At 45.2% G+C, this 23865-nt stretch overlaps 11 protein-coding genes across 11 annotated transcripts; 7 read left to right on the top strand and 4 right to left on the bottom strand.

Annotated features, from left to right (window-relative positions):
• Positions 1–2026: 2026 nt before the first annotated feature.
• Positions 2027–3592, bottom strand: PAAG_01917 (phosphoglycerate mutase family domain-containing protein; the record flags this gene model as incomplete). Its single annotated transcript, XM_002795983.2, has 1 exon — positions 2027–3592. The coding sequence occupies one exon, from the start codon at positions 3590–3592 to the stop codon at positions 2027–2029; it is 1566 nt and encodes a 521-aa protein (XP_002796029.2).
• Positions 3593–4198: 606 nt separating this feature from the next.
• PAAG_11396 (hypothetical protein) lies at positions 4199–5692 on the top strand (the record flags this gene model as incomplete). Its single annotated transcript, XM_015847054.1, has 1 exon — positions 4199–5692. One exon carries the CDS (start codon positions 4199–4201, stop codon positions 5690–5692), a length of 1494 nt encoding a protein of 497 aa, XP_015703316.1.
• An 823-nt stretch (positions 5693–6515) lies between these two features.
• PAAG_11395 (hypothetical protein) lies at positions 6516–10776 on the top strand (the record flags this gene model as incomplete). Its single annotated transcript, XM_015847053.1, has 4 exons — positions 6516–7907; positions 8208–8547; positions 8588–10627; positions 10685–10776. 4 exons carry the CDS (start codon positions 6516–6518, stop codon positions 10774–10776), a joined length of 3864 nt encoding a protein of 1287 aa, XP_015703315.1.
• Positions 10777–12740: 1964 nt separating this feature from the next.
• PAAG_11394 (hypothetical protein) lies at positions 12741–12968 on the top strand (the record flags this gene model as incomplete). The annotated part of the gene is made up of 1 exon (XM_015847052.1): positions 12741–12968. The coding sequence occupies one exon, from the start codon at positions 12741–12743 to the stop codon at positions 12966–12968; it is 228 nt and encodes a 75-aa protein (XP_015703314.1).
• A 188-nt stretch (positions 12969–13156) lies between these two features.
• On the bottom strand, positions 13157–13499 carry PAAG_01915 (hypothetical protein; the record flags this gene model as incomplete). Its single annotated transcript, XM_015844486.1, has 2 exons — positions 13157–13189; positions 13308–13499. 2 exons carry the CDS (start codon positions 13497–13499, stop codon positions 13157–13159), a joined length of 225 nt encoding a protein of 74 aa, XP_015701490.1.
• Positions 13500–13972: 473 nt separating this feature from the next.
• PAAG_01914 (hypothetical protein) lies at positions 13973–14746 on the top strand (the record flags this gene model as incomplete). Its single annotated transcript, XM_002795980.1, has 1 exon — positions 13973–14746. The coding sequence occupies one exon, from the start codon at positions 13973–13975 to the stop codon at positions 14744–14746; it is 774 nt and encodes a 257-aa protein (XP_002796026.1).
• A 145-nt stretch (positions 14747–14891) lies between these two features.
• PAAG_01913 (hypothetical protein) lies at positions 14892–15751 on the bottom strand (the record flags this gene model as incomplete). The annotated part of the gene is made up of 3 exons (XM_015844485.1): positions 14892–14939; positions 15000–15503; positions 15563–15751. The coding sequence occupies 3 exons, from the start codon at positions 15749–15751 to the stop codon at positions 14892–14894; spliced, it is 741 nt and encodes a 246-aa protein (XP_015701489.1).
• A 1133-nt stretch (positions 15752–16884) lies between these two features.
• On the top strand, positions 16885–17388 carry PAAG_01912 (hypothetical protein; the record flags this gene model as incomplete). The annotated part of the gene is made up of 2 exons (XM_015844484.1): positions 16885–17079; positions 17131–17388. 2 exons carry the CDS (start codon positions 16885–16887, stop codon positions 17386–17388), a joined length of 453 nt encoding a protein of 150 aa, XP_015701488.1.
• Positions 17389–20760: 3372 nt separating this feature from the next.
• PAAG_11393 (hypothetical protein) lies at positions 20761–21045 on the top strand (the record flags this gene model as incomplete). The annotated part of the gene is made up of 2 exons (XM_015847051.1): positions 20761–20817; positions 20893–21045. 2 exons carry the CDS (start codon positions 20761–20763, stop codon positions 21043–21045), a joined length of 210 nt encoding a protein of 69 aa, XP_015703313.1.
• A 661-nt stretch (positions 21046–21706) lies between these two features.
• PAAG_11392 (hypothetical protein) lies at positions 21707–22417 on the top strand (the record flags this gene model as incomplete). Its single annotated transcript, XM_015847050.1, has 1 exon — positions 21707–22417. The coding sequence occupies one exon, from the start codon at positions 21707–21709 to the stop codon at positions 22415–22417; it is 711 nt and encodes a 236-aa protein (XP_015703312.1).
• Positions 22418–22506: 89 nt separating this feature from the next.
• On the bottom strand, positions 22507–23690 carry PAAG_01909 (hypothetical protein; the record flags this gene model as incomplete). Its single annotated transcript, XM_015844483.1, has 4 exons — positions 22507–22721; positions 22774–22808; positions 23280–23622; positions 23678–23690. The coding sequence occupies 4 exons, from the start codon at positions 23688–23690 to the stop codon at positions 22507–22509; spliced, it is 606 nt and encodes a 201-aa protein (XP_015701487.1).
• Positions 23691–23865: the final 175 nt, after the last annotated feature.

Raw genomic sequence — 23865 nt, 5'->3', positions numbered from 1 at the left:
CTTATATTCTCATTTACTGAACACTTTTATTCTTGCGATTTGCCCCAAACGATCAACATCAAATACCACATTTTACGTGTATTTGGCTCTTGGAGTGTGTTCGATGATCAGTCATGCCCCAATTAAAATTTCAAATGATTCGCAAAGGATTGGACAGGGCCTTTCATAATTTGTGTGGCTGGCGTTGGTGTCGAGTCTTTTGAGAATATCTCCGGTTTCGTTTTCTCATCCGAGGTTGATTCATCTCTTCAGTCTTCTTACTTCTTTTTTTTTCCTTCTAATATCTCTCCACCTTGCTCTTCTGTTTCCCTTTCTTTTGCCTCTAAAACTTGTATTTCAAGCACCTGTAATAAGTTGTGACCTCTTTCACGTATTTTCTTACTTGGTTCATCGACGGTTTCTTTGATTGGTTCTTCTCCCTTTTTCACCCCTCACTTCAACCACTTATTTGTTTTCTGAACATATGTTCCTTTTCCCCTGATTGCGAGTCCTGTCCTATTTTGTTTGAAAAAGGAAGATATTGGAGGAAAAGATACCCTCTCTCATTCATGTATTGTTTTTTTGTTCTTTCTTTTCTTTATATATACTTTTATTTGCTGTCTTGGTGCACTCTGCACAATTATGTTCCCTGCTTCTTTACTTTAATGTTTTCCCTGAGTTTTGTTTTTTTACCATTTTTTTCTCTTAATGAACTTGTTCCCTTGGTTTGAAATTAGCCATACATCACAGCCCTGTTCTCATGTTTACATTTGGCGAGGCCTTACTTTTTATGGAGGCAAAAATATGGAGAAAATTATTATCTCGCCCCCGCCCCCGCCCCCGCACCCCTCCCTTTCCCAAAAAAAAAAAAAAAAAAAAAAAAAAAAAAAAAAAAAAAAAAAAAAACTTATAGAAAAACCGGAGAAGTAATAAAGTGTTTAGAAGATTACAACATCAAGAGAACACTGGTGAAATGAAAATGTTCTTTGTGTACCTCTTCCTTGTGCCCTGGTCTTATAGTGTTGAATGTATGCTGCACTTGCTAGCCATTGCTGTACTGCACCGCGTAATCATATCCCTTTTCTGCAAACTCGACACTTATTCAGTTGGCCCTTTTTTGTTGTACCCGGCAGACGGCAGAAATCTCAACCTTGAAGCTCATGCACGTGAAGCTACATAGTTGTAGGACGTCTGAGCGGTTGTATTGGCAGCTATATCCTGGGGTGCTAACTGCTACTGTGTGCGAGGCGTTGATAGTCCGTAATTCGAAGCCTTGGTGCCCACCAAAAGCGGGTTTCCCAGGGGGAGAATAAATCGCGCGTGATTGGGCTGAAGTCTGACATAGATCATTGTCATGAGCCCTGGAGAAACAGTCTGACTGAATTGAATAGTTATGCAATATTATTTTCTCGGCTTAGTTTCTAAAGAGGAGAGAGGACATGTCACTTGGTGTGACAGATATGCTTTTACTTATTGGCCGGGTAACATTATGAATATGCACATGATGATGTCCATGACAGTGACGTGGAATAACAACACAGTTGTCAATCAGGACAAAAAAAAATGCCATGTTTTATTCTATCTCCTATCGACATAGTTGACCAATTCTGCCTGCCGAAAATCTTTATGGTGTCGTCGTTGTCGTTCAGATCATTACATTCATACTCCCTCCTTTCTCCTTCCTCGAGCATCTCTGGCATAACGAAAAAAATAGACGTAGTTAGTGCGATTGCTGAATGGTGGGGCTCTTATGTCGTATCTCGTTTCGTTTGAGCACTTTTCCGGTGTGTTATTTGTCGTGTACTCTTGGTGTATAACTTCAAAACGGGTGCCAACCCTTGCTGTTTGATATAAAAGCAGTAAATGAATGGTAAGGAGGAGAGGTTGTTGGAAAAAGCCTTAAAATCGTCGATGGTGTACATTAAAATAAAATCCGCCGAGCTAAATATTTGGAATACATCAGAAGCATATGTAGCTTGCAAGGAGGGGGAAAGTACCCAACGAGAGAAATCCAATAAAGTAAACCTAATATTTCAGAATCAGTGAGCTAGTATATGCTCCCTCTAATGCTCTGATCTTCTTTAATCACTTCCTCAAAGACGGCATCTTCTTCCTCGCCCAAGGTATCGTTCATAGAATCCTTCGACATGCTATGATCGTTTTCGATATTGCTCTCGTCAACCAATAGACCCTGTTTACCAGCAACATGGTCGTCATCTTCATCGTCTCGATCGCCCAGAGAATTCGCAATCCCATGGCCCTGCCTCTGTTTACTCTTTTGGCGCTGATGCGGGTGTTGGCCATGACTCTGCCTTCTAGGAGCGGCACGTTTATAGTTCTCATCGTCATCAGCGAGGTTACCGGTTTCATCGCTGTCTGATGTGGCACGACTTGGTGCACCGCTATGGGAGCCACCGCCGTCCCGTCCGCCTTGGTGCGGAAGACCTCCTAGGCTACGGCTGTGCGGGTCATGTCTATGTTGAAGGGATGTGGAAGAGGGCTTTTGGACTGTGTTTTGTTCATCCTCTGAGCGTGACTGTTGTTGGGACTTCGAATCCGAAATGTAATCCAAAGAAATGTGAGATGGGGTTGCATTTGGTGAGGATGAAGATGTCAAACTGGGAGAGGAATAGTCTTGCCGTCCCTCGAGTGCCTTGTCAACGGATCTATCCACGTTAGATGAGCTTTTGGCATTGGCCGTGTCAGTTTGAGTCTCCTTTTTTACTTTATCGGCTGTTGCCTCACCCTCCAGTATCCCCTTTGTATACTGCCGCTGAGGTCTTCTCCTCCAGTGCTTCGCCGATGAATGATTACATCCGTTAGGGCAACCACCCCACTTCCTTCTGATTGGGATGATGAACTCAGTACCGGGGGTAGTATCAGTTTCAATGCTTACACCAGCTATTGATGCACGCTCCCTCTCCCGCTCCCGCTCCCTTTCTAGTTTTAATTCGGACCAAGTGCGCAGATTATTTTGAAGGGTGTACTTCCCATCATCCTCGTTCTTCTTCATGATCACGAATTCGCAGTGATTCACATTTCGAAGGTCCTCGAAGTATTCAACGCTGAAATGGTACCATTTCATTAAAAATATCCGCGTCATCAATCCATGAGTGACAAGAACGCACACGCTAGCGAAGTCATCTTCTCCAAACAGTCTCCAGAGGGATTCATTGAAACCGCTAACTCTGTCGTAAGCATCGGCCGCAGACTCTCCATTAGGGATACGGTAGAAGAAATGTCCGTAATCAGCACGCTCTTGCCACATGCGTTCCATTTCTGCAGAGCATGGCTGGAAGTTGCCAAAGTCTTGTTCGCGCAAACGAGGCTCTTCGTACACCTTTATGGAGTCTCTTGGGAAGGGTGACGGCGACGGATCATTCGAAGTCAGAGACGTGAGGATGCCCTCAGTTGTCTCGCGGGTACGGCGGTAGGGGGATGTAAAGAAGTGGAGTGTATCATCTGGGCGCAGAAGGGTCCGTAACCGCCGCCCTGCCTCGAGAGCTTGTTTCTGTCCCTCTGGCGTAAGTTTCACCCTGTGATCGGGAATCGACTGGTGGATTTCACGGTTTTTGTTTCCTTCTGACTGGGCATGACGGATGAGAATTATCATCTTCGTTCATATTCTCCGTAGTTAGTACAACTTTCTTGTTCGTAGTCGTAGTCCAGACAGAATGCGGAGGCTAAATCAGTATGATACGGAGAACTCACACGAGGTTTTCCCATTTCTGTAGCACTAAAGTCGATTTTAGCTAGAATATTGAACAAATATTGGAATTTTGAAATTCCTTGTCTGTTATCACTATTTTCCTTTTTCTTCCCTTTTTGTTTAAGAAATGGTTGTGTCTGATTCTTATTCTGTTGGGGATTGCCGCCGTGGTAAATAAGCAATGTGCTGATCTCTCTGGCAGGGAGCCAAATATTTAGTATATAATGAACTTAAGTTGTCATAAACCAAGTTAACCTGGAAGTTACTTTATGCAACCGCCCAAGATCAAGATTTGAGCCAATCGAAATTGCGGGATCCTAACCGCCCCAACATCACCTCTTTATTTAATCTTACCTGCTGCATCTTCTTTACCCCCCGCGACAATTCTGCCCAAGGACACAAGGGCACGCGGATTCCCTGTTTCAAAAATTGTTATCTGCTCTGCCCGAGCTGCCCATTCTGTTAATAAAATAGCCATGAAAGCCGGGATTTGAGGCAAACGCCCCAATCATGGCAGACCCATTATTCGAACTCCTGGCGCCTTACATTGATTCCGCTGACGTATCCTCATGGCCGCCAACCCCAACCCCAGACACAGTGTCGTCACAGTACCTTAAATTCCTGTCAACACTATCGCTATCCGCATTAACATCGACGGAACCCCAGTCTCTATCCCAGACTTCTCACTCCGTCCTCGTTTCGCTCCAAGCCCTCTCCAATCGCTCTCATCAGTCCCTTATCACGGCGGCTGATAACCTCTCCTCTCTTCGTTTTTCGATACCGCGGTTAGCTGCTGAGGCACGACGGCTCCAAGATGAGATTCCACAATTGGATGATGAGGTCGTTCGTTTCTCCTCCGTCTACAATAAGAATGTAGAGAACCCGATGTTACATGGAAGGAAGAAGGCGATGCTATTGCTGAGGAATGTGGACCGACTCTCTGATATCTTGGAGTTGCCTACTCTGCTTTCTACGGCTGTGTCTTCCTCGTCCGTTAATGCTAGGGCCCCTGGAGGGCCTAGCATGAATTACTCCTCTGCTCTGGATCTCTTTGCGCACATAAAGCGACTACAGACTCTTTATCCCGATTCGTCATTGGTTAAGGACATTGCTCGGCAAGCGGAAGAGGCGATGAAGGAGATGACGAGTAACCTTATAGCTGGACTTCGAGTTCAGAACATAAGGCTTGCTGCAGCAATAAGAACTGTGGGTTGGCTTCGCCGTGTCGCTCCGGAGCTAGAGTGTCCCAGTAAAGGAGGAACCCCTTCCATGAACAGTGAGGGAGCCTTTGGCGCATTGTTTCTGGTTTGTCGTCTAGCAAATCTAATATCGATGCTTGAAGCCCTTGAACCCCTGAGAGAGCTTGCAGACCAAGAAACACAGAGGAGGCTGCAAAACAATACAAAGCAAACAGCCGAATCTACAAACTACAATGCCTGGTCTGAAGGCCAGCAAACCGAGCGGTTTTTGAAAAGATACATTGAAATCTACCGAGAGCAAAGTTTTGCAATAGTTGCTATGTACAAGAATATATTCACACCTACGCCACCTGAATCTGACCTGGCTTCTGCGAGTGTGCCCGGTTTGGATCTACGCTCCCTGAGCCTACAGACGAATCCGACACCGAAAACGCAGAAAACTCAGGATGATCCCCTTCCTCGTCTACCCCCTGCATTGGCAACCTTCCCCATGCATATTGCGCAACTGCTGACCGAAACACTGAAAGCCTATCTACCAAATGTCAAAGACAAAAGCTCGCGAGAATGTTTGCTTTCACAGGTTCTGTATTGCGCCGGTAGTTTGGGTCGATTGGGGGGGAATTTCAGCATGTTCTTATCACTCCTGGGTGAAGAGGAGGACGAAGAGGAAGAAGACGATGTTGCAAAGGGCAACGTTGTCCCTGAGTGGGAAGGTGTTATGAGGAAGCACCGTGTATTAGCAGAACGCCTGGATCGGTTGACAGCGGGTGGAACAGACAACGGACTGAAGACAATATCTCCTTAATCTGATCCACTACACAAAGTGCATTTCGAGTTTCCCAGTATTAAATTTATGGAGAATCTCGTGAGAGATGCTGCGCCTTAGACGAAGCTGTATTCCCCCGCTATCTTGTTGGTTACATTGCCCTCGACGTAGCTAGATAATATCAGATGCACAGAGCAATCACAACAGCAAATCATGGAAGTACATAGAGCTAACCAAACATCATCAATAGCCCCCAACTGTACTCTACCCTTTTAATCCACACTCTCCCTCTATTATCTTCAAATATCTCAATCCGTAACTACATAGTTTATTACGTAACTAATGTATGGAGGCTCCAAGCTGCAGAAGCCCGCTAACCAGATACGGCTAACCAAAGCAGGAACAGAGCTGCCCTTAACGGCCTAGCGTGGGTGCTTTGTCATCCGCTTGTTGTTGCTCCAGACGAAAGAAGACGAGGGACTTGCTATTGTTTCATTCAATTTTCTCTTTATCTCACCCTGGAAGTATTTTACTTTCTCTCTTTACCTTTATCTCATCTCTATCTATCCCTCTATAACTCTTCGTTGTTGTGAAACACCGATATTCTCGTTTACTTGGATGTCAATTTGCCCGGGTTCTCAGCTGTTCTCCTCTCGCACCATTGCATCTGCTATCTTCCAACCTTGGAATCTCCTGGAGGTTCATGAGCCCCTCCACCAACTATCCACTTCAGCTGGCATACTCGTAGACCTTCCAACGCCTCTGACAGACCCCATTTCTATATAGGATTCCACCCTTCAGCCTCGTACATGTTAACTTGTCGCGTACATTTTCTTGGCTATTCAGTCGTTAACATCTACCAATGGCTACTTTAGCCTCGTCCGCTACGCCTCTACCAAATGGTGGCTTGATTGACCCCACGAAGCAAGCAGAATATCCCATTCTCTTGGGAGACAAGTTGGCTCGAAGGGAAGAAGCTAGTAGCAATGGATTTATCAGTGTCACATACAACCATAAGAGCAAGTCAGCTTCTCGACAGCAGCGTGCAACAATAACTGCATCGAAGTCTTCCCGCCATCTTTACAAGCTCACACTGCAGGACAAAGGCCCCAATGCAGACCAGAACATTGTGCACACATACCAAGGCAGCGTTGATCCTACTTCCCCAGTATCCGTGTCAGAGACTGGCAATTTGGTCTTGGTGTTTGACCCAAAGCGAAAAGCGTTCATTCTTGAACCTGTCATGACCAGGCTGAATTTCAACCTTCGATCTGCCCCTGGGAAATCTACCCAACAAGTTACAGAGCAATACCCGCAGCTTAATGTTCTCTCTGGAGAGGATCACGTATCCGGCGATGATCTACTACTGGAAAAACCGGGTGAAGATGATTCGGAAGGTGCTCCGGATGACAGCAATCCGTATGATTTTCGACACTTTCTTCCAAAATCTAAAGCCGACGACGATATACCTGAATCCATTACACCTGATCCACATCAAGTTACCGCGAGTCAACCAGCTTCTCGATTGGCACCACCACAACCACCACCATTGTCCAGCGGGAAACCCAGGCCGAAGCCTGCTGCAAAAGCCAAACCTCAGACAAACCCTCTCCGACCGCTGAAACGCCTACCGAAGTCAATAACTAATCCCAAAATACCGACTATACCCAAACCTCAATCCGCTCCTCTTGTTGAGGAAGTGGGCTTGGTCCTTGATTCAGCGTCAGATGGAGCGTCAGATGGAGCGTCAGATGGAGCGTCAGACGAAGAAGAAGAAGAAACTACTACACAAAATGTGGTCGACAATACGGCATCACAGCCTGCTGCATCACCCGGAGCGAATATAATTGTTGACGGCGACCTGATTATTGATATGGGTTCTCCACCCCCCGCACGACCGGCCTTCAAAATAAATCCTCGTCATTTCTCGTCGAACAATACCTCTGCCAATGAGGCAGACTACGATAGTGATGATGAGGGGGAGATAGAAGACTTGAGATTGCCGTCTCCAGCTGGCGCCTCGTACCACGGACATGAAGAGGACGAAAAAGAGGAAGACGAAGAGGAAGAACAAGAAAGAGAAAGAGAAAGAGGAGAAACCAGGCAGGATGACGTTATTGATGATGATGATTTGGCTGCTGAGATGGAAGCTGCTTTTGAAGAGAGTGCAAGAGAAGAAGAACAGGAGAGGGCTCAGCAGCTGCTGCTGCAACAGCAGATGCAACACCACATTGTTAGCGAGGATGAAAGCGAAGTAAGTGAAGAAGAGTAAGTATACGATATGAGTGGCACATGCTTATAAGAATCGTCAAGCTCTCCTGAGCTAGAATTGACGTTACCTTGCTGTTATCTTTCTTCTTTATATGGGGCCAATGGAGGCAGGGCATTCATTTAATCTGACTAGGGTTAATTATACCACATTCTCCTTCCTTCTATTTATTTGTATGATACGGCAAACAAAATAATTACAATTTAACGATTTAATAAAAGAATAGAAACGATATTTAATTCTGATTCATTTGAAAATAATACATTCAATTTCACCCACTTGCAGCGGAGCAACGTTGATCCGGACCGTAATTATCCTTCATCCAATTCCTTAACTTTCACCTTCATCTTCCGCGTCTCGACACCAACTTATAACGCCAAACACTCTCGCAAAGCTCCATATCTCCTTGAATTCACAACTACGACACCCGGCCGAGAACTTTTACGTTCTGCAATTATCCCTCATGACCTCTCCGGCTCATGTCCTCTTCAGGGGACTTGTGTGTTGAGTGAGCGTGAAATGACATCAGACCATTTAACCCTTATTGTAACCCTTAGACAACACCTGCAGTTGGTCAGTGAGCTAGCTGTCTTACCTTGCGAAGTTGCGCAATATCGATTGCTAGGTATATCACAACTTCTTGTACTGTTCCCATTTCTTTTGAGCTCTGTTTCTTCGGTTATCAAACATGTCGGCCACGTCGACTTCGAAGCGCATGTCCCTTCCGCCAGTCCCCTCGCCTTCCAACCCGATCCTTGTCGCGACTCAGTCGCAGTGGATATTCACGGATTCAGAACTTCACCGAACACCCTCCATTCTCGACGGGATGACTATGGAAGCTGAACACACAAGCCGGAGTAAAGGGGTCAATTTCATCACCCAGGTCGGGATCCTTTTGAAACTTCCGCAGCTCACACTCTGCACCGCGAGCGTCTATCTCCACCGCTTCTTCATGCGATATAGCATGAAAGATCTTCCTCAGCGCCCAGGAATGCATCCCTACTCCGTCGCTGCTACCTCTCTATTCCTCGCGACCAAAGTCGAAGAGAACTGCCGCAAGATGAAAGAACTGATCGTAGCTTGTTGCCGCGTCGCGCAGAAGAAACCAAGTATGGTCGTGGATGAACAGTCGAAGGAATTTTGGAGATGGCGCGATACTATTTTACACAATGAAGATCTGCTGCTTGAGGCGTTGTGCTTTGATCTCCAACTTGAGCAACCTTATCGTCTCCTCTACGACTTCATTTGCTATTTCAAGGTGCAAGGGAACAAGAGGCTAAGGAATTCCGCATGGGCTTTCTTGAATGATTCTACGTATACCGTACTATGCGTCCAATTTCCTGCGCGTACAATCGCTGCAGCAGCGCTCTACGCGGCAGCAAGACACTGCGAAGTTACATTTGAAGACGACGCCCTTAATAGACCTTGGTGGGAGCAATTGGACGTTGATCTCAATGAGATGAGAAGGGCATGCAACCGTATGGCAGATATTTACGAGTTTGTTTCCGTTCCGGTGCCTGGACAGCAGTATGCTCACCTCTCGACTGGGGACGATGGAGCGACCGACCAGACAAGAACATCCCATCAACCAAAAAGTGAGAGCAGCATGGATATTAGCGCCAACAGCATGTCTCCTGGTGAGATTAACGGGCGCAAACGGGAAAGGGATAACCATTCTGACTCATTTAGCCAATATCCAATCAGCCTTCCTGCAAACGGAACAACGTCGGGGACACAGGATCCTCAACCTTCTCCGAAGCGCCAACGTCGTGAAGGGAGTGAAGTTGATGCCGATACAGCTCCTTTCAGCCAGACACAACCTCCTCTATCATCACAAACTTCATTCGTTCAGGCTGCTCCAAACCTGAATATGCGAACTGCCACCAATGATCCCTCCAGCCAGATACCTTCAGAGATTAATGGACATCCCAGGAATGTCTCTCCTCCCAAAAGTAGAATCCCCCAGGCAGCTCGAATTCCTGCCAACGTAGCACGACAAGAACACCCACTTCCGCCACCTCCACCCGTTACTGTACCCCCTCTTCCTCACCAACATTCCCCACCCCCTCGTCGTGCAAGTTATGCGAACAATCCACCACCACCCCCAAGAGGCCCGCCGCTGTCATCGGGGCCATCAATGTTCCATCCACCACCTCCTCCTCCGCCATCTAATTCTTCTAGCGTTGATGAATTACAGCAACGCATTGATGCCATCATCCAGCAAGGTTTGCCACGGGACAATGACCGGTCTCACGAACCTAGAGGGAGCTATCACTACCATCCACCATCAAGAGATAGGGATGGAAACAGAGAAAAAGACAGAGATAGATATCTGGACAGTGATATCGATAGGAGTCGGGAGAGGGATAGATATAGGGAGAGAGGGATTGACAAGGATAGAGAAAAGGAGAAAGACAAAGGGCGCGATTATGACCGCGACTTTAACTGTTCCAGAAGGCAGTCGTCAGAGGCATCAGGTTCCGTAGCCATCTCTGCATCTCTATCCGCGCCATCTTTCTCCGGAGCACCACCAGCAACCGTACTGCCGCCTCCTTTAGCCCCGTCGGCTGACACACGTAAGGAATCAGGACAGGATCAACAAGAGAAAGGTGAGGCAGTGAATGAGGATACCACGACGAAGACCACTGTGTCACAGGTGATCGGAAACAATAGTGCTGAACCTGATGATGGTGGTAGTGAGGAGGGTGAGGTTTGAGCAATGGCCTCTTCATTCTCCCCTTTATCACTCACCCCTTATCCAGAGCAATGGGTGGTGGATGATGGGCACAATGTGGATTCTGTCAAACGCCCCTTTCGCGACAAAGGCACCTTACGGTTCTACGCTGATATTTGACGAAGCACAATATCATCTTCCTCATCGCCATTGCCATTGTCACCCATCGCCCATAGTGGGCGATTTTATAAAAAAAAACAGAACCACGCCCATATTGAAACAACGAGAAACTCGAGTCAAGGGCTTCTTCAGGTCCGACTTCAGTTTGCCGTATATCCTCTTCAACAAAAGAGGCCCATCTATTTACTGAAATTGCAAGTCTGCAATTTTACATCATTGAATTACATGTATTCTCACGTGCGACTTGGGATGCCGAATACCGCCAGAAGGCCCCCCATCCAAAAACAACAAGAAAAGAAAAGAATTTGTGACATTATTTCCAAGAATAGATTAGGAGGTGCGAAGATTCACGTCAGGAGCCACGGGAAACAACAGATAGAGAGAATGGAATTGGCAACGCTGACATGAAGCATATTTTGGAAACTCAAATCATAAATGTATCACGATCAATTTCAGTTTTCCCTTTCTGTTCGGTTCCAATATGAGCTTTGCCTCAGACCTGTAGAGCAAGAGGAGAAGATATCTTCTCACTGACAAGGTTTTGACATGCACAAAGGGTATCAGTTGTCCAGTAGATGGTAGGTTTTATAAATGATAAGGGCTGAGCAGATCTGAATATGCAATCGTATCCGAAACTTTGATGTCAAATTTGGACCAATTGAAAAAGTTTCTGTTATTTACCAAAATAAAATTAGAAATGAAATTCAAGTAGCTTTTCGTGGAACTGAAGAAGCTGCCCAGGTGGAAATCTATAATGTAATGTAATAATCCACTCTCAAATAACCTCTTGACCATACCAAGATCTTGCCGTATAATTGATCATACATTTTCAAAGAGATCTCAACAATACCTAGATAATTATATATTGAACATTGAAATTAAATAGTTTATATAAATATATATAATTAACTTCTATAATGATTGCTTAATAAATTATCTCAAGTAACTAACTAGTTAATAGTTAGCTAACAATTAAAATAAATTTGAGTGTAAAAAAACTCAAAGAAGAGATATTATTTAATTCTACTAAAACAGCTATGTAAAATTCTGATTATCATTTCAGATAAATTTTATAGAGTTTTAAATAATTTTCAATTTTATCATAATTTTTTTGAAGCTATTTTTTATATTTGTTTCTAGTTGTATTTAAATTTGTATCTGTATTTATATCTATTTTGTAAATTTTACTTTCAAACATACTTTAAATTTTTCATTGGACTTTTTTATTTTATTATAAATTTTTAATTGCTTTAATTATTTTTATCATCTTTATAGTATTAGTTATTTTATTTATTTTAAAATAATTTAATATAAATAGTCTTCTTAATATTAAATTATAGATATAGAAAATAATTATTTATTTTATTTTAAATTTTAACAGTTTAATAAATTAAAATAATATAATAAAGAAGTTAATAAAGAAATATATATTTTAATTAAAACTACATTTTATTTTTTCTTTTCTTTAATATTTATTGTATAGTTTAATTTACTTATTTTAATTATTTTAAAGTTAATAATAGAATATAATACTTTTTTAATCTATATTTAAAGTAAAAAACTTGATTAATTTATAATATAAAAAAATAATGTTTATAATAAATTTCTCTAATTAATAACTAGATTTAAAATTTCTATATCATTCAATTACCCAAAATTCTTTTAGTGATAAATGATATATTAAAAAATAAAATCATGCATGTGAATTGTCTGTTTTGTACTTTTTCAAAAATCTGTCTTATTGTGAGATAATGACAGTTTTGCAGAGTTAATTCTTGACTGTGACAAGCATCATTGCTCAGCTGATATGACTGAAATGAAAGTAATGATGCAGAATTATTTTAATAAATCATGATAAAGCTTCTTTACCCTTTTTTTTAGGCTTCTCTATTTTAAAATTGACCAATCGGGGACATAATATTTAGATCCCATTTCATTGCTGCAAATGTACTGCTTATACAGCCATGCGCAGGTTGGTGTTAGGAGAAGCCCCCGCCCACGCGCCTCCTAGCATAGCAAAGTATTCCATAATTATCGTTCTGGAGATAGCCCAGAAGTGTCGACAAGTAAGACCAAAGCGCATTATCATGAACATCAAGGACTCCACAAATTTGTGTAGTAAATTTCGATTGGCAGGGTATGAAATTGCGCAAGGATCCCTTGGGAAAGCCCAGGAAGCGCATAAGAGTTAAGAGTGGAGGAATGGGCCTGGGAAAAAGAAAAACAACCCAAGCAGCAGAGTCATTGAGAATCAACTCTTGAAGCCTTCCTCTCCAAGAAGTGTGCAAACTTTCATTCAGCCCAGTTGAAGCAAGTTGGAAATCCGGCTCTCACGCAGAACAGCAAAAGTATTGCTGTTAGTCGCGGACAAACAGGTTAACTATATCGACTTGGCCAAAACACCTGTCCTCCACTGTGAGCAGGATATAACACATATACCTCTTCAAGCCATCTAGAAGGTTGATAAGAATATTGACAAAAAGCAATATTGAGGTGATCTTTTTGGTTGTTGTATTCAGCAATAAACTTACCTCTTTGAGAAATAAGGAAGGGTATTGCGCCTCTAGGAGTGCATGCACATTATATGACGCGGAATTACAGTCGAGGGTGGATGAGAGGGGCGCAGAGAAAAATTCATTCTGAACACCCGATAATGCCCTAAGGAAAGGGCCAGCCATGTCCACCTCAGTGGGTCTTATGTGAAAATAGACATCGTCCGGCATTTTGTCGATGACATTTGTGATTGGGCCAAGCAATATGAAGAACAAACAGATAACTGAGAGAGATTTATGCGCTGAATTGCAACATGAAGTACGCAGTAGTTTAGCCTGGAATATGACGTTAATGATCTGATTGAACACGTCCAGAAAGCCCCGCGGGGTGACCCAGGCTCCTGCATGGGCCATCACAAAACAATCCATGCATTCTAAATCCATTGGCCAGAGGAAATGGTCAGATACCATGTCAGCGCGGGGATGACAGTAATGTCGATTCGCTCGGAGTGCTGCACGGATGATGTCAAAGCGCCGGGTTCGAGCATCGTGCTGAAAAGTCTGGCAACTCAAAGTGGCTGTTAAAGGCGGCGGGGTAAACACAGTTCTTCCAGCATTGGCTGGTCCGATAAAGCATTGTGATCTCCCACAGCAGGAGACGTTTTGCCTTCCAAAGTCATTACTCTGAGACTGCCGAAGCGATCATGGACAATTCGCAGAGACTCCTGGACTATCTGGGGGAGGCGCCTCCGGGCTTTCCTACCAATTCAACACACAAAACACCTAACACGACAAACGACCAATATAGTTGGAGGCAGATCAACAGCGTTGGTCAATGGTCCGAATTTATCTACGTCCGTATTATCCAGCGTTACGGCACCTTACTTCACCAAGTGCGAGTTGTGAGAGAACCAATCCCATACTCTCCTCCACAGCCTATAAACACCGAGCTGATGTTCGCTGTCCGTTTCGCTACCTATGTTCAAAGTCGATTACGCCATGCGCTGCGAGCTGGTTTGCAGAACCCTGCACCTCAGCTTGCCAATATGTATCTTACTCCCATCACAGTTGACACAGGTGATGCAACCCAGATTACCAACAGCTTACGACCCGATATCTCTTTTTTCCGGGCGGGCAGTACACCCAGCTCGTCCCCAAACCGCTGCCCAGGATGCCTGAAGGTGTCACGGAAATGGAGATCTGACTGGGGCAAAGCAGCGTCGCATTCAGACCGCACGGAGTATTTGCAGGTTCTGTCACAGGTCAACTTTTACATGAAACAGCTCAACACGCGTTATGGCTTTGTCCTAACTGATGCTGAATTGGTCCCTATTAAGAGACTTGATGAAGATGGCAGCCTGTTGGTAGCACAGGCGATACCATGGGAAACAGAAGGGCCTGGACGTTTGACCATTCTTCTGGGGCTTTGGTATCTCGGGATGTTGGTGGCGGCGGATAATGAATGGCAGTTTCCATAGAACACAGCAGGGGCTGTGTATTGTGCGAGATGTTGAGGTGTGAAAAGAAATGCTTGAAATTATGGAGCTCCTTTATCTCTCTCTTTCTCTCTCTCTCTCTCTCTCCTTTTGCAAGCCTGTATGAGCGCATTGACGAACCACCATCCTAGTAGTATTTTGTGTTCGCTGGGAGACCCTGTTTCTGATCATCTGCCTGTAAAATCCGTTAGTGGTCAGAAAATAAGCAGCGAAAAAGTTGTTTTGGATCACCAACAAGCTTCAACCCGATGCTCTCAACGCGCCTAGTTTCAATCTCAAGCCAGCCACGTTCCCTATCTCTGATGTAGGTGTTGTCAGGATAAGTTATCGCAACATCAAAATCTATCCACATAACTCTTTCTGGGTCACCAGGAACGATCAGAATATTCTTGGGATAAGGGTCATTGTGCTCAATCAAAGCTGAATGAATCTGTTTGATGCCATTGACTGCCTTGGCCATTCGCTCTTTGCTGTAAGTGACGCAGTTCATTAACAAGGGGTTCGGCAGGTATTCCATCAGAATAGCACTTGGGAGGCCAGTGTCGCGCTGAAAGGCATCCAGATGAGGGGCATATGCAGCCAAGTTCAAGGATAATGCGTATCCATAGAACTGTGGCACATAGCCCTGATCGCATATGCCAGATTGTTTGAGAGTGCAGTAGGCCCGGATTTCGCAGCGAGCACGATTCAAGTCACGAACCCCGTCATCGGCATACCCTACGTCTTCATCGTTGTGGAACTGGACGTCAGAAACTGGTAAGCTTGGGATGCGACGATGGTTCCAAGACACATACATACAACTTTCAGAACAAGGGGCTTGCCATCATTGTTCACATGGAATATCGATGATGCCTCTGATCTTTTCAGCTCTTTGATAAACCTGATCTTTGTGGGGTCGATCTCAATTCTCAAATTGGCGTCGAAACCTTTCTCCTTCTCGTAAATTGTACCCTCTGGGCCACGTAGCAGGCCAGTGTGCCCGGGCATGAGGGTGGGTCAGAAACAGAGATAGCCAAACCGCCGAACTAGGTTGGTGCGCACCAGTTTCCTAGGTGTTACCAAAGCGTAAGCGTAATAAACGACGACCCGTAACCTCCTCGGTTAGAAAAAGATGAGATGTTGAACTCGAAGCGTCTTGTCACTAGCTTCTGAGTTATCCAAGGAGCCACATCCGGAATTAGGTTGTTCCCTCCTCTGCGCCAAGATGCCTGAGAAAACCTCGACGTCATCTGGGAAACGCCGCGCGGCTGGCGGCAGAGTAGCCGCTGAACTTCGAGTAACCTAAATTGCCCATTTTTGAAGCAACTTGCCATGTCGAAGGCCACGCTTTTCATCCATCAACACAACAACTGTCAGAAATCCCGAGAACTGTCCGTAGCCCTGCATTTTCAACCCCCCCCGCGCCCCCCCTGTTTTATGCTAATGGTCAACCTTCCCCGTTTCTCTCTCTCCCTGAAGCCTTAATACGTCCTCATCTGACTTGAACTGGTCGCTTCCAGTGGATACGAACAGGGGGGGTTTTCTCTGGTAAATTGGTCTCCATCTGCATTGCTGCCTAACTATTTGGTGACTGCAGGGTTGGGTCCCTAAGCCTAGAAATGTGTGACGTAAATTTACTCAAAACTCCACTGAATTGAATCCCACAGCCAAGAGCTTCTAGCATTCAATCTGGCTGGTCTGCCAACACAACCTCGAACAACCAACCGGGGACGGCGGCCTCATTAAACAAACACCCTGTCCGGACAGATCTCCACCAAACACTACCTCTTCCCCCCCTCCCCCCCAAAAAAAGTTATACGGAAAAACCTGTTCATTTTCAAGGGTTCCAGTACGGCTCCGTGGTCGTAGCTTCTATTGGCCGGCCCCCACCACACCTTCGGGCGTCTTTCGTTAGGATGGTCTCGCACAAATTTCGGCACCCAACTCTAGCCCTTTTAGAAGAGACTGAGGGGATGAAAATATTCCTTTTTGAAAGGATTTATAACTATTGTTGCTCCTACTGCCATCTCCTCCGTAGATTCGGAGAAGGTGCCATGTAATAGAGAGAAGCAGACAGCAGCGGCAGAAAAGATTTACCGCCCCACCCTTTCCCCTATCCCTATACAACTGCTAAAGCCCAGATGGCTGCCAACGAGCCTGTCATATTTTCTTTTCTGTCCCCCGAAATTGAGGCCGCCAGAGAAAAGGCTTGGAATGAGAGCAAGCCTGTTGCTGACACTCTTCCAAAGCCTGAGAGCAGTGTAATCGCACCCTTTCTGCCAACTGAATTTTGCGACGACCTAATAGATGTTGTAATTAAGGAGTACCCAAAAATAGTGAGTTACGTTTGTTTATAAATGACAACCCACTGGCTCACATTGTTTCAGTTTCAGATGATATGTTCCAAAGCCTACGTTCCAAAATCTGTATCAAAGTGTAGAAGGGGAGGACTTGTGTATTTTCCAGGGAAGCCAGATATTGGAATGTTTTACACAATTGTAATACCTCTTCATGTATCTGGGATGGTAAAAATTGGAGACCAAGTCATAGATACAAATCATATCTATAATGTTTTGAGCAGCTGCTTTGTTGAGGTGCCTGAGGGCGGCAAACTTGCAGCATTGGTTATGGATAAGATTGAATGAGCTGGTGAATTGCAAATTGCAATCTTACATTATATGAATTGTATTAAGTTAGGAAAAGTTGCCTTATATTTAACAACAAGACACAAACTTGGATTACACTGTAGTGTTTCGAGGTATAGACGCAGTTTCCAATGCCAAAGCCTGAACTGAATGGTATATCGCCCTGAGGAAAGTGCCGCATTTTCGTGATTTGCAATGCAAAGCTGTTAACACCTCCTAAGGAAGAGGAGGTCCCCTGTGTCGCATTATTCTCACTGAAGGGATAACTGAATAAGTTTTGGACGGATAGGGGCGGGCGTAGCTAGCATAACTCGCCCTGAATCTGCGCATTTTTGCCCGTACCCCCCTACTGTCTCGGGCTCCACTATACCAGAGTATTTTTAGAAGAAGAGGCCCTCTCCTTTCGGGAAGCTCGACATGGAGGAGCAGCTGGGATGTATAAAGCCGATTAAGATTAACAGTACTGATAGAGTAGAGGGGCATGTGCGGATTTAGGGATCTCTGGAATATCAAAAACCAAATTTTTAGGCTGAATGTATGAAGTTCAAAAGTAAAAACAAGGCGCGAGGGTGGCCCATTCTGAAGAAGACGTTGATAGAGTCAAACTCGGTTTTGTTCATCAGGGTATGAATGGTCGGAGAAGGCTGGAAAGGCTGAAAATCATCACGTCGACTCGAAAACAACAAGAGACTCGAAAAAAAAAAGCTTATCCCATCACAAAACGACAACAATCTAAGCGAGCATAGTTATGCGAGCAGATGCCACATTATATTTTTCCTGTTCGATAGTTATCATTTCGATGGACAGTCTGGGCCATCAGCTCGAAGTTACCGCCGCCGCTTATTAACTACCTACCTCTGATGGCAACCGCACAGCGCAACGGAGAGCAACGAAACGCAGAGACAACCATCTTATCTCATCTAGCTCAAGGGGAAGAATGGCGAGCCCTGGATTCAAGATTTGGCACCATTCCCCACGCGCCACTGGGGGACATTTCACCACAAATCCGGCTGAGTATGGTGGGGCATCTCACAACCTCCTGCTCCTTTCGTTCTCACACACAGTTCAAGAGAATGCGGCCGAGCTACTGCTGGAAAAGGTCAACATTGTTGACTTTCTTCAAGCAGTGGGTGACTCCCATTTTTCTAGAAGTTATCAGAGAGCTTATGCCTTTTAGATTGTGGAACTGCTGGCAGCGAACCGAGCAGAACTAACTGCCTTGTGAGATTATCAGTTTATTAACTAAAGCCTTTGGAAATTCGAAAAAGGGAAAACTTGGTCTCTGATACAACGAGAAGATCCGCAAAAATGCATTGAAGAGGATCCGAGGAATAAAAGCTGGGGGGTATTCGAACCTCCTGAGTGGGGTCTCATTGGCAGTTTCCACCTACAAAGGGAATGGCGATGCTTTCTGGGCGCATGGGCTTGAGGTACGGTTAAGAGGATATGGGATCATTCTACGTGGCATTTACACTTGGTTTCAAGCGAGTGGGCCTGGCCGTCGCCATTTAACATGCATTTTACTCCACCGCGGTCTACGAACTTATCCGCCAACTCAATGGAGCTAGCTCTATGAGATAAGTTCCTCTACGGAACCTCTGGTGAATCACGGCACAATCTTATCTTGTATAAAGACTGTGACCCAGAGAAAAAGGCGGAAGCAGATCTAAACCATGAATATAGAAGGGGTGATGTATATTCATGCTACGCAAGGAAATTGGTGGCATGTGGTTGCTATTTTCTAATGTTTTGCGGTTCCTCCATCCCTGAAAGTTGCGCTGCAACCGTAGGGAAGACTGCTACAACTGACGTATAAGATATGAGAAATACCTGAATAAAATTTCGGATGTCGAACCGGTCGCGTCCCAGAAACGATGGAACGAAGGGGGGGGGGGGATGTACATGAGATTTCGCTCCGTGTTTCTGGTCTTCATGAGAGGATTGCTAATCTTTTCTCGAACCAAGCCATACTCGAGCAAACAATTAGCTGTTGTATTTAACATGGTTTAATTACATTGTACGTACTGGGGAATGGTTCACGGGTCTACTCCGTCAGCGACGAGCCGCGCCTTGCAATATCTCACTACGCTGTTCAAGAAGGATTGGAACAAACCACCAGATTGATATATACGACCCACATCTACCCGCTGGATGAAATTCTAGAATCTTCGTGAGTCTGGTAATCACGAGGTCCCCGTTATATACCGACACAACTCTCAGATTTTTATGGCGACGGGAAGCTGTTGCTGCCCTATCTTGAATATACATGGCAATATCTACGGAAAGCCCCAAACCTAACTCTGTCAACCTATGCCTGCAATAGCTTGATAGGTTCATCTTTAGCGGCATGCAGACTGGCTGACGCGTCTCGCGCAAGCAACGTAATTTCGTTGCTAACAAAATTTCAAGGCTCCCAGCTACCAGTTGTGATAAATGGCATACTGGAGAAGATTTCGTTAAATCAACAGACATACAATCTCACTGCTCATATGGCCGTTTAGTACTTTCTCGCGCAGAAAACACGTTACTACGCAATGAGTTCGCCAAGATGATGCTTCTTTTGACAAGCTGGGAGTTACTCTCGCAACCATCAGGGCTGGAGCTCGAAATCTCCCGATTGAAGAACACTGCACTTGGTAGGGTATTACGGTATTAAGGAGATTTCGCAGAAGCACGCCGGTACCTTGAACCATGCCTCCATATGGTCACTGTCAGCACTACTCGCTATCATATAATGCACCACCTTGCGGATATTTATTGCGAATTAGGCATTGGGGGTGAAGCCGAATAATTGGTTATGAATGAGGTTTCGCGGCTAAGAGTCGATGGTAAGCAAAACTCCAGGTGTTTCCGGCGCGTGGCTCTCCGCTAGCAGAGGCCTATATCATGCAAGGAAAGCTAGAGGCCGCCCGAGGTGTCCTCCAAGAACTTGTTGAGTTTTTTCACCTCCTAAAATTGAACGCAAGGTGGAGCCCGATGTGAAGGATCAGTTGGGCGTTCAACGATTAGTCTGACACACGTCGATTGGTACAAGCATCGATGGGACGAAGCTCATCAAAATTTAGGGACTGCACTGTCTTGCGGGAAAATACAAAACATTTTCGGATGGCAACTTCTACAGTGGAGTAATTTCTCTCTTCCTGTTTTGGTGAAACTAAGGTCAGCGACTCAGAGGCTCGGGAAACACTTGCATCAGCAGAAAGGATCCTTAAGGGCAGCCTAAACAGGATTTCATGCCAGGAAGGGGAACATAGTTCCTAGAGCAATTATGGTCCTCCACTCCACGCGTTGATTAGGTTTAGCTTTTCCAAGAGTCCTACCTGGTTCTGTGACCAACAGTATATGAGACGCTGTTCTCCAATGCTCATGACCATGTTCCTCAAGGAAAATACTCCAAAACGCGCTCGGAAAATGGAAAGAAACTACGAGGTTAGTGCGCCATAACATAGGAAGATATGTACCCACTATTCCTTTTAAGAGAGCCATACATCATTTAATCACAAGGCGAGCGACCCCAAAAGCCTTAACTTGGATGACATGCGTGGCTCAGATGACATGGTGGAATGGCTAGAACTTCTTGGTCACTCAGCACATACATCTACATCATCTACTACAATAAAAATCGTTACTGAACACAAGAATAGATTGGAGACCTGAGTCACTTAAATGTTATACACGTCGCAGGGACGAAAGGGAAGTGCAGCACCTGTGCATTCATCACACCCTCCTCAAGGTGCACGGGGATATGACCGGATACCCTAAGAAAATAGGGCTATACACATCCCCGCATATGAAGGACATACGTGAGAGGATTCACATCAATGTTGAACCGGTATTGAAAGACCCTTTTACAACGCGCTTTTTTGAGGTCTGGAATAACCTACCGAGCAAAGCTACAAGCGACCTAGATATTTATTAAAGTACGTATGTTATACACGGTTCTTCGTGTGGTAAAAGAAAATGTCGTTCGCATGCTGCTGTCTCTAACTAAGTTTTATGAGGGGTAGAACCACGTTTATATATACTGGGAAACTGAATCACTCTATTCCTGATAAAAGGAAAAGAAAGAAAGAAAAAAGGAGAAGGTTTCATATAAGTGATGGCCTCGTATAAAGGATAACAATTGAAGTGCCGGCGTGGCGAGAACTAGTGCTTCCGGAATAGCTTCGACGTTAAAAGGCTGATATCTGGCAATATTCCACGGTCCCTTCAGCTCCTGACCCTGCTGTCCTTTCATGTATTTATTGAAGAGATAGTGGACGTGGCAATTTATGAGACCCACTTTGGCGGAGAAGTTGTTGCAACGAACGTCATAGAAATGCCGACGGTAACGGCCATTACTTCAATTGCGATGGATCATGTCAAACTGCTCGGCCCAACGATTGAAAACATTGCCTGTCCACAAAGGAGGAATCTTCAAATTAGGAAGCGTAGCCTTTTCAACCCTCCAGGAGCCGGCAGTCATGGAGGTGTTTTATCCACAATCTGTCGGACCGGACCCTGCAATCCCGACCAATGCGATTGCCTTGAAACCAAAACCCCAGAGAATAAACTGCTCCCTAGCGCTTGCAGTCGTTCGCTCTGGCTAGATAGAAAGGCACCGGATGGACAAAATATAAGTAAACATGGCATCTCCCACGGCATCGAGCAGTTTTCCTGGCCGGGAAGGTATCAACATATCAGAGTATCATTCGCAATGGCAGAATTGCGGGAGTTGTTGACTTGGCATTTGCAGGTGCCGGACTGGCCCGAGAGCACAAACTTAAGCTTCCTTCATATGCGGACGAGCTTGTGGCAGAACGCCTTCTTTGGAGGCCCTACAGTGAACCAGGAAATGTTTCGCACAACTGGCTTATCTCTTTATAGTTACAAACACCGCTTGGACTGGGGTCGGCCGGGCATTGATTGGCATAATCCAGTATCCAGACTTCGAAATTTTCGATATCAAAGTTCGGTATCACCCATGCATTTCCTAGGGTGGATATGGCATTCCAAACCTAATGGCGACACCCTTCTTCTGATTCCTTAAGGATCCGGCAGAGCAACACTCCTGAGGATGTTTTCAAGGTCATTTTCTGTCGTTTTGCGGAGGAACTTTTCCGATCATCACCCGACCGATCAGCCAGCCGCCCACTGTCCAACGGAATTCAAGTTCTTAATCCTGAAGGACCAATCTCTTTCCGAGTTCAGGTCTTGTCCAGTTTCATTATCCAACCGAACGCCGTCCGAAACGTCGTATGCCATGTTGTCGCGGCCGTTGGACTTCTTAGGTGCCAACAGAACTCCCCAGTGGTATGCACCGTACGTGTTGCGTATTCTCTTTTGAAGAGACACTTGATCTCGGTGGTGAATGGAGATAAAATAACTGCTTTTTATTGCACATACCTGTACCGCAGCGTTCAAATTCATTAGCCTGATGACTACACTCTAGTTAATGGGCCATTTCTTACTGTAGTGGTCTGAGGATTGATTTAGGCAAGGTTACTTGGAAGTTTGCCAGTTTACAGAGCCTTGACACCGAGCAACTGCCAGTGTGGTATTATGGTACTTATAACAGCGACACAGAACCATTTTAAGGAAGTGGCTTAATACAGATGGGCCAAGTGGCCCGTGGATGCAGGCCACAAACAATCCTTCCTTCAAATCATGTTGGTTAACTCGTAATTGGATGCCCTTGTAGGGTCGCCCACGATCGCTACTAAAAATAAAAAAGCCCGCTGCTTACTTAACTACTCGTTAACTAGCCCCTACAGAGCGTATTCGCTCCAGTTCGAGCGGGAATATATCCACAGGGCAAGCAATGGTAGCCTCGATCTGCTTGAGGTATCTTCCCTTCCCATGTGTTATCACAGTGGGGGCATTTATATTTCGTCAAAATAAAGTTTTCGCACGATGAGTTGAAGAACGTCTGCTGCAAACCCCCGCACAATCCTCTAAGATAGATAGGAAAGAGTCTTTCTGCAGGAGCAAGTCGATGTGGGTAACTATGGGCAGTGTCCACAAGTTCGTCACGTAGCCGTTTCTTTCGATCCCCACCGTGGAGAGAGCAGAGCATCGATCTGGCCAGAGTCGGTGTGGAATCATTACGGGCATCCGCCAAACCCCTTTTGGGAGACCATATCAAACGAGAGCTCCCCAGGTCTGCAGAGAGATCAGTCTCCTCTTCGAAGGACCAGAGTCCAGCTCCGCAAGCTTGGGCAGGAGTGGCCGACAATTTGCGATCAGCGCTACTTTCTATCCGAGCTGAGCGTGGAATTCGGAGGTCCAGGCAGCTCTAGATGGAACATACCAACATCCGACATCTGACTTCTTCAGGTACGGCGACGACAGATTGTAGCACAATCAGCTATGTAGTCAGATTCACCAGCTCAACTGTTCATTTGCCAACTACAATGTACTGCATGTGCTGATGAGCAGCAATCTGAGAGTGCTGTTGAGTTTGAGACAGGTGATGCGGTGAATAACGATCTCATTGAG

This window comes from Paracoccidioides lutzii (assembly GCF_000150705.2).
Source record: "Paracoccidioides lutzii Pb01 unplaced genomic scaffold supercont2.4, whole genome shotgun sequence".
Taxonomy (NCBI): Eukaryota; Fungi; Ascomycota; class Eurotiomycetes; order Onygenales; family Ajellomycetaceae; genus Paracoccidioides; species Paracoccidioides lutzii.
Note: the sequence above shows the minus strand (reverse complement) of the source record. Positions and strands in the feature narration are given on the sequence as shown.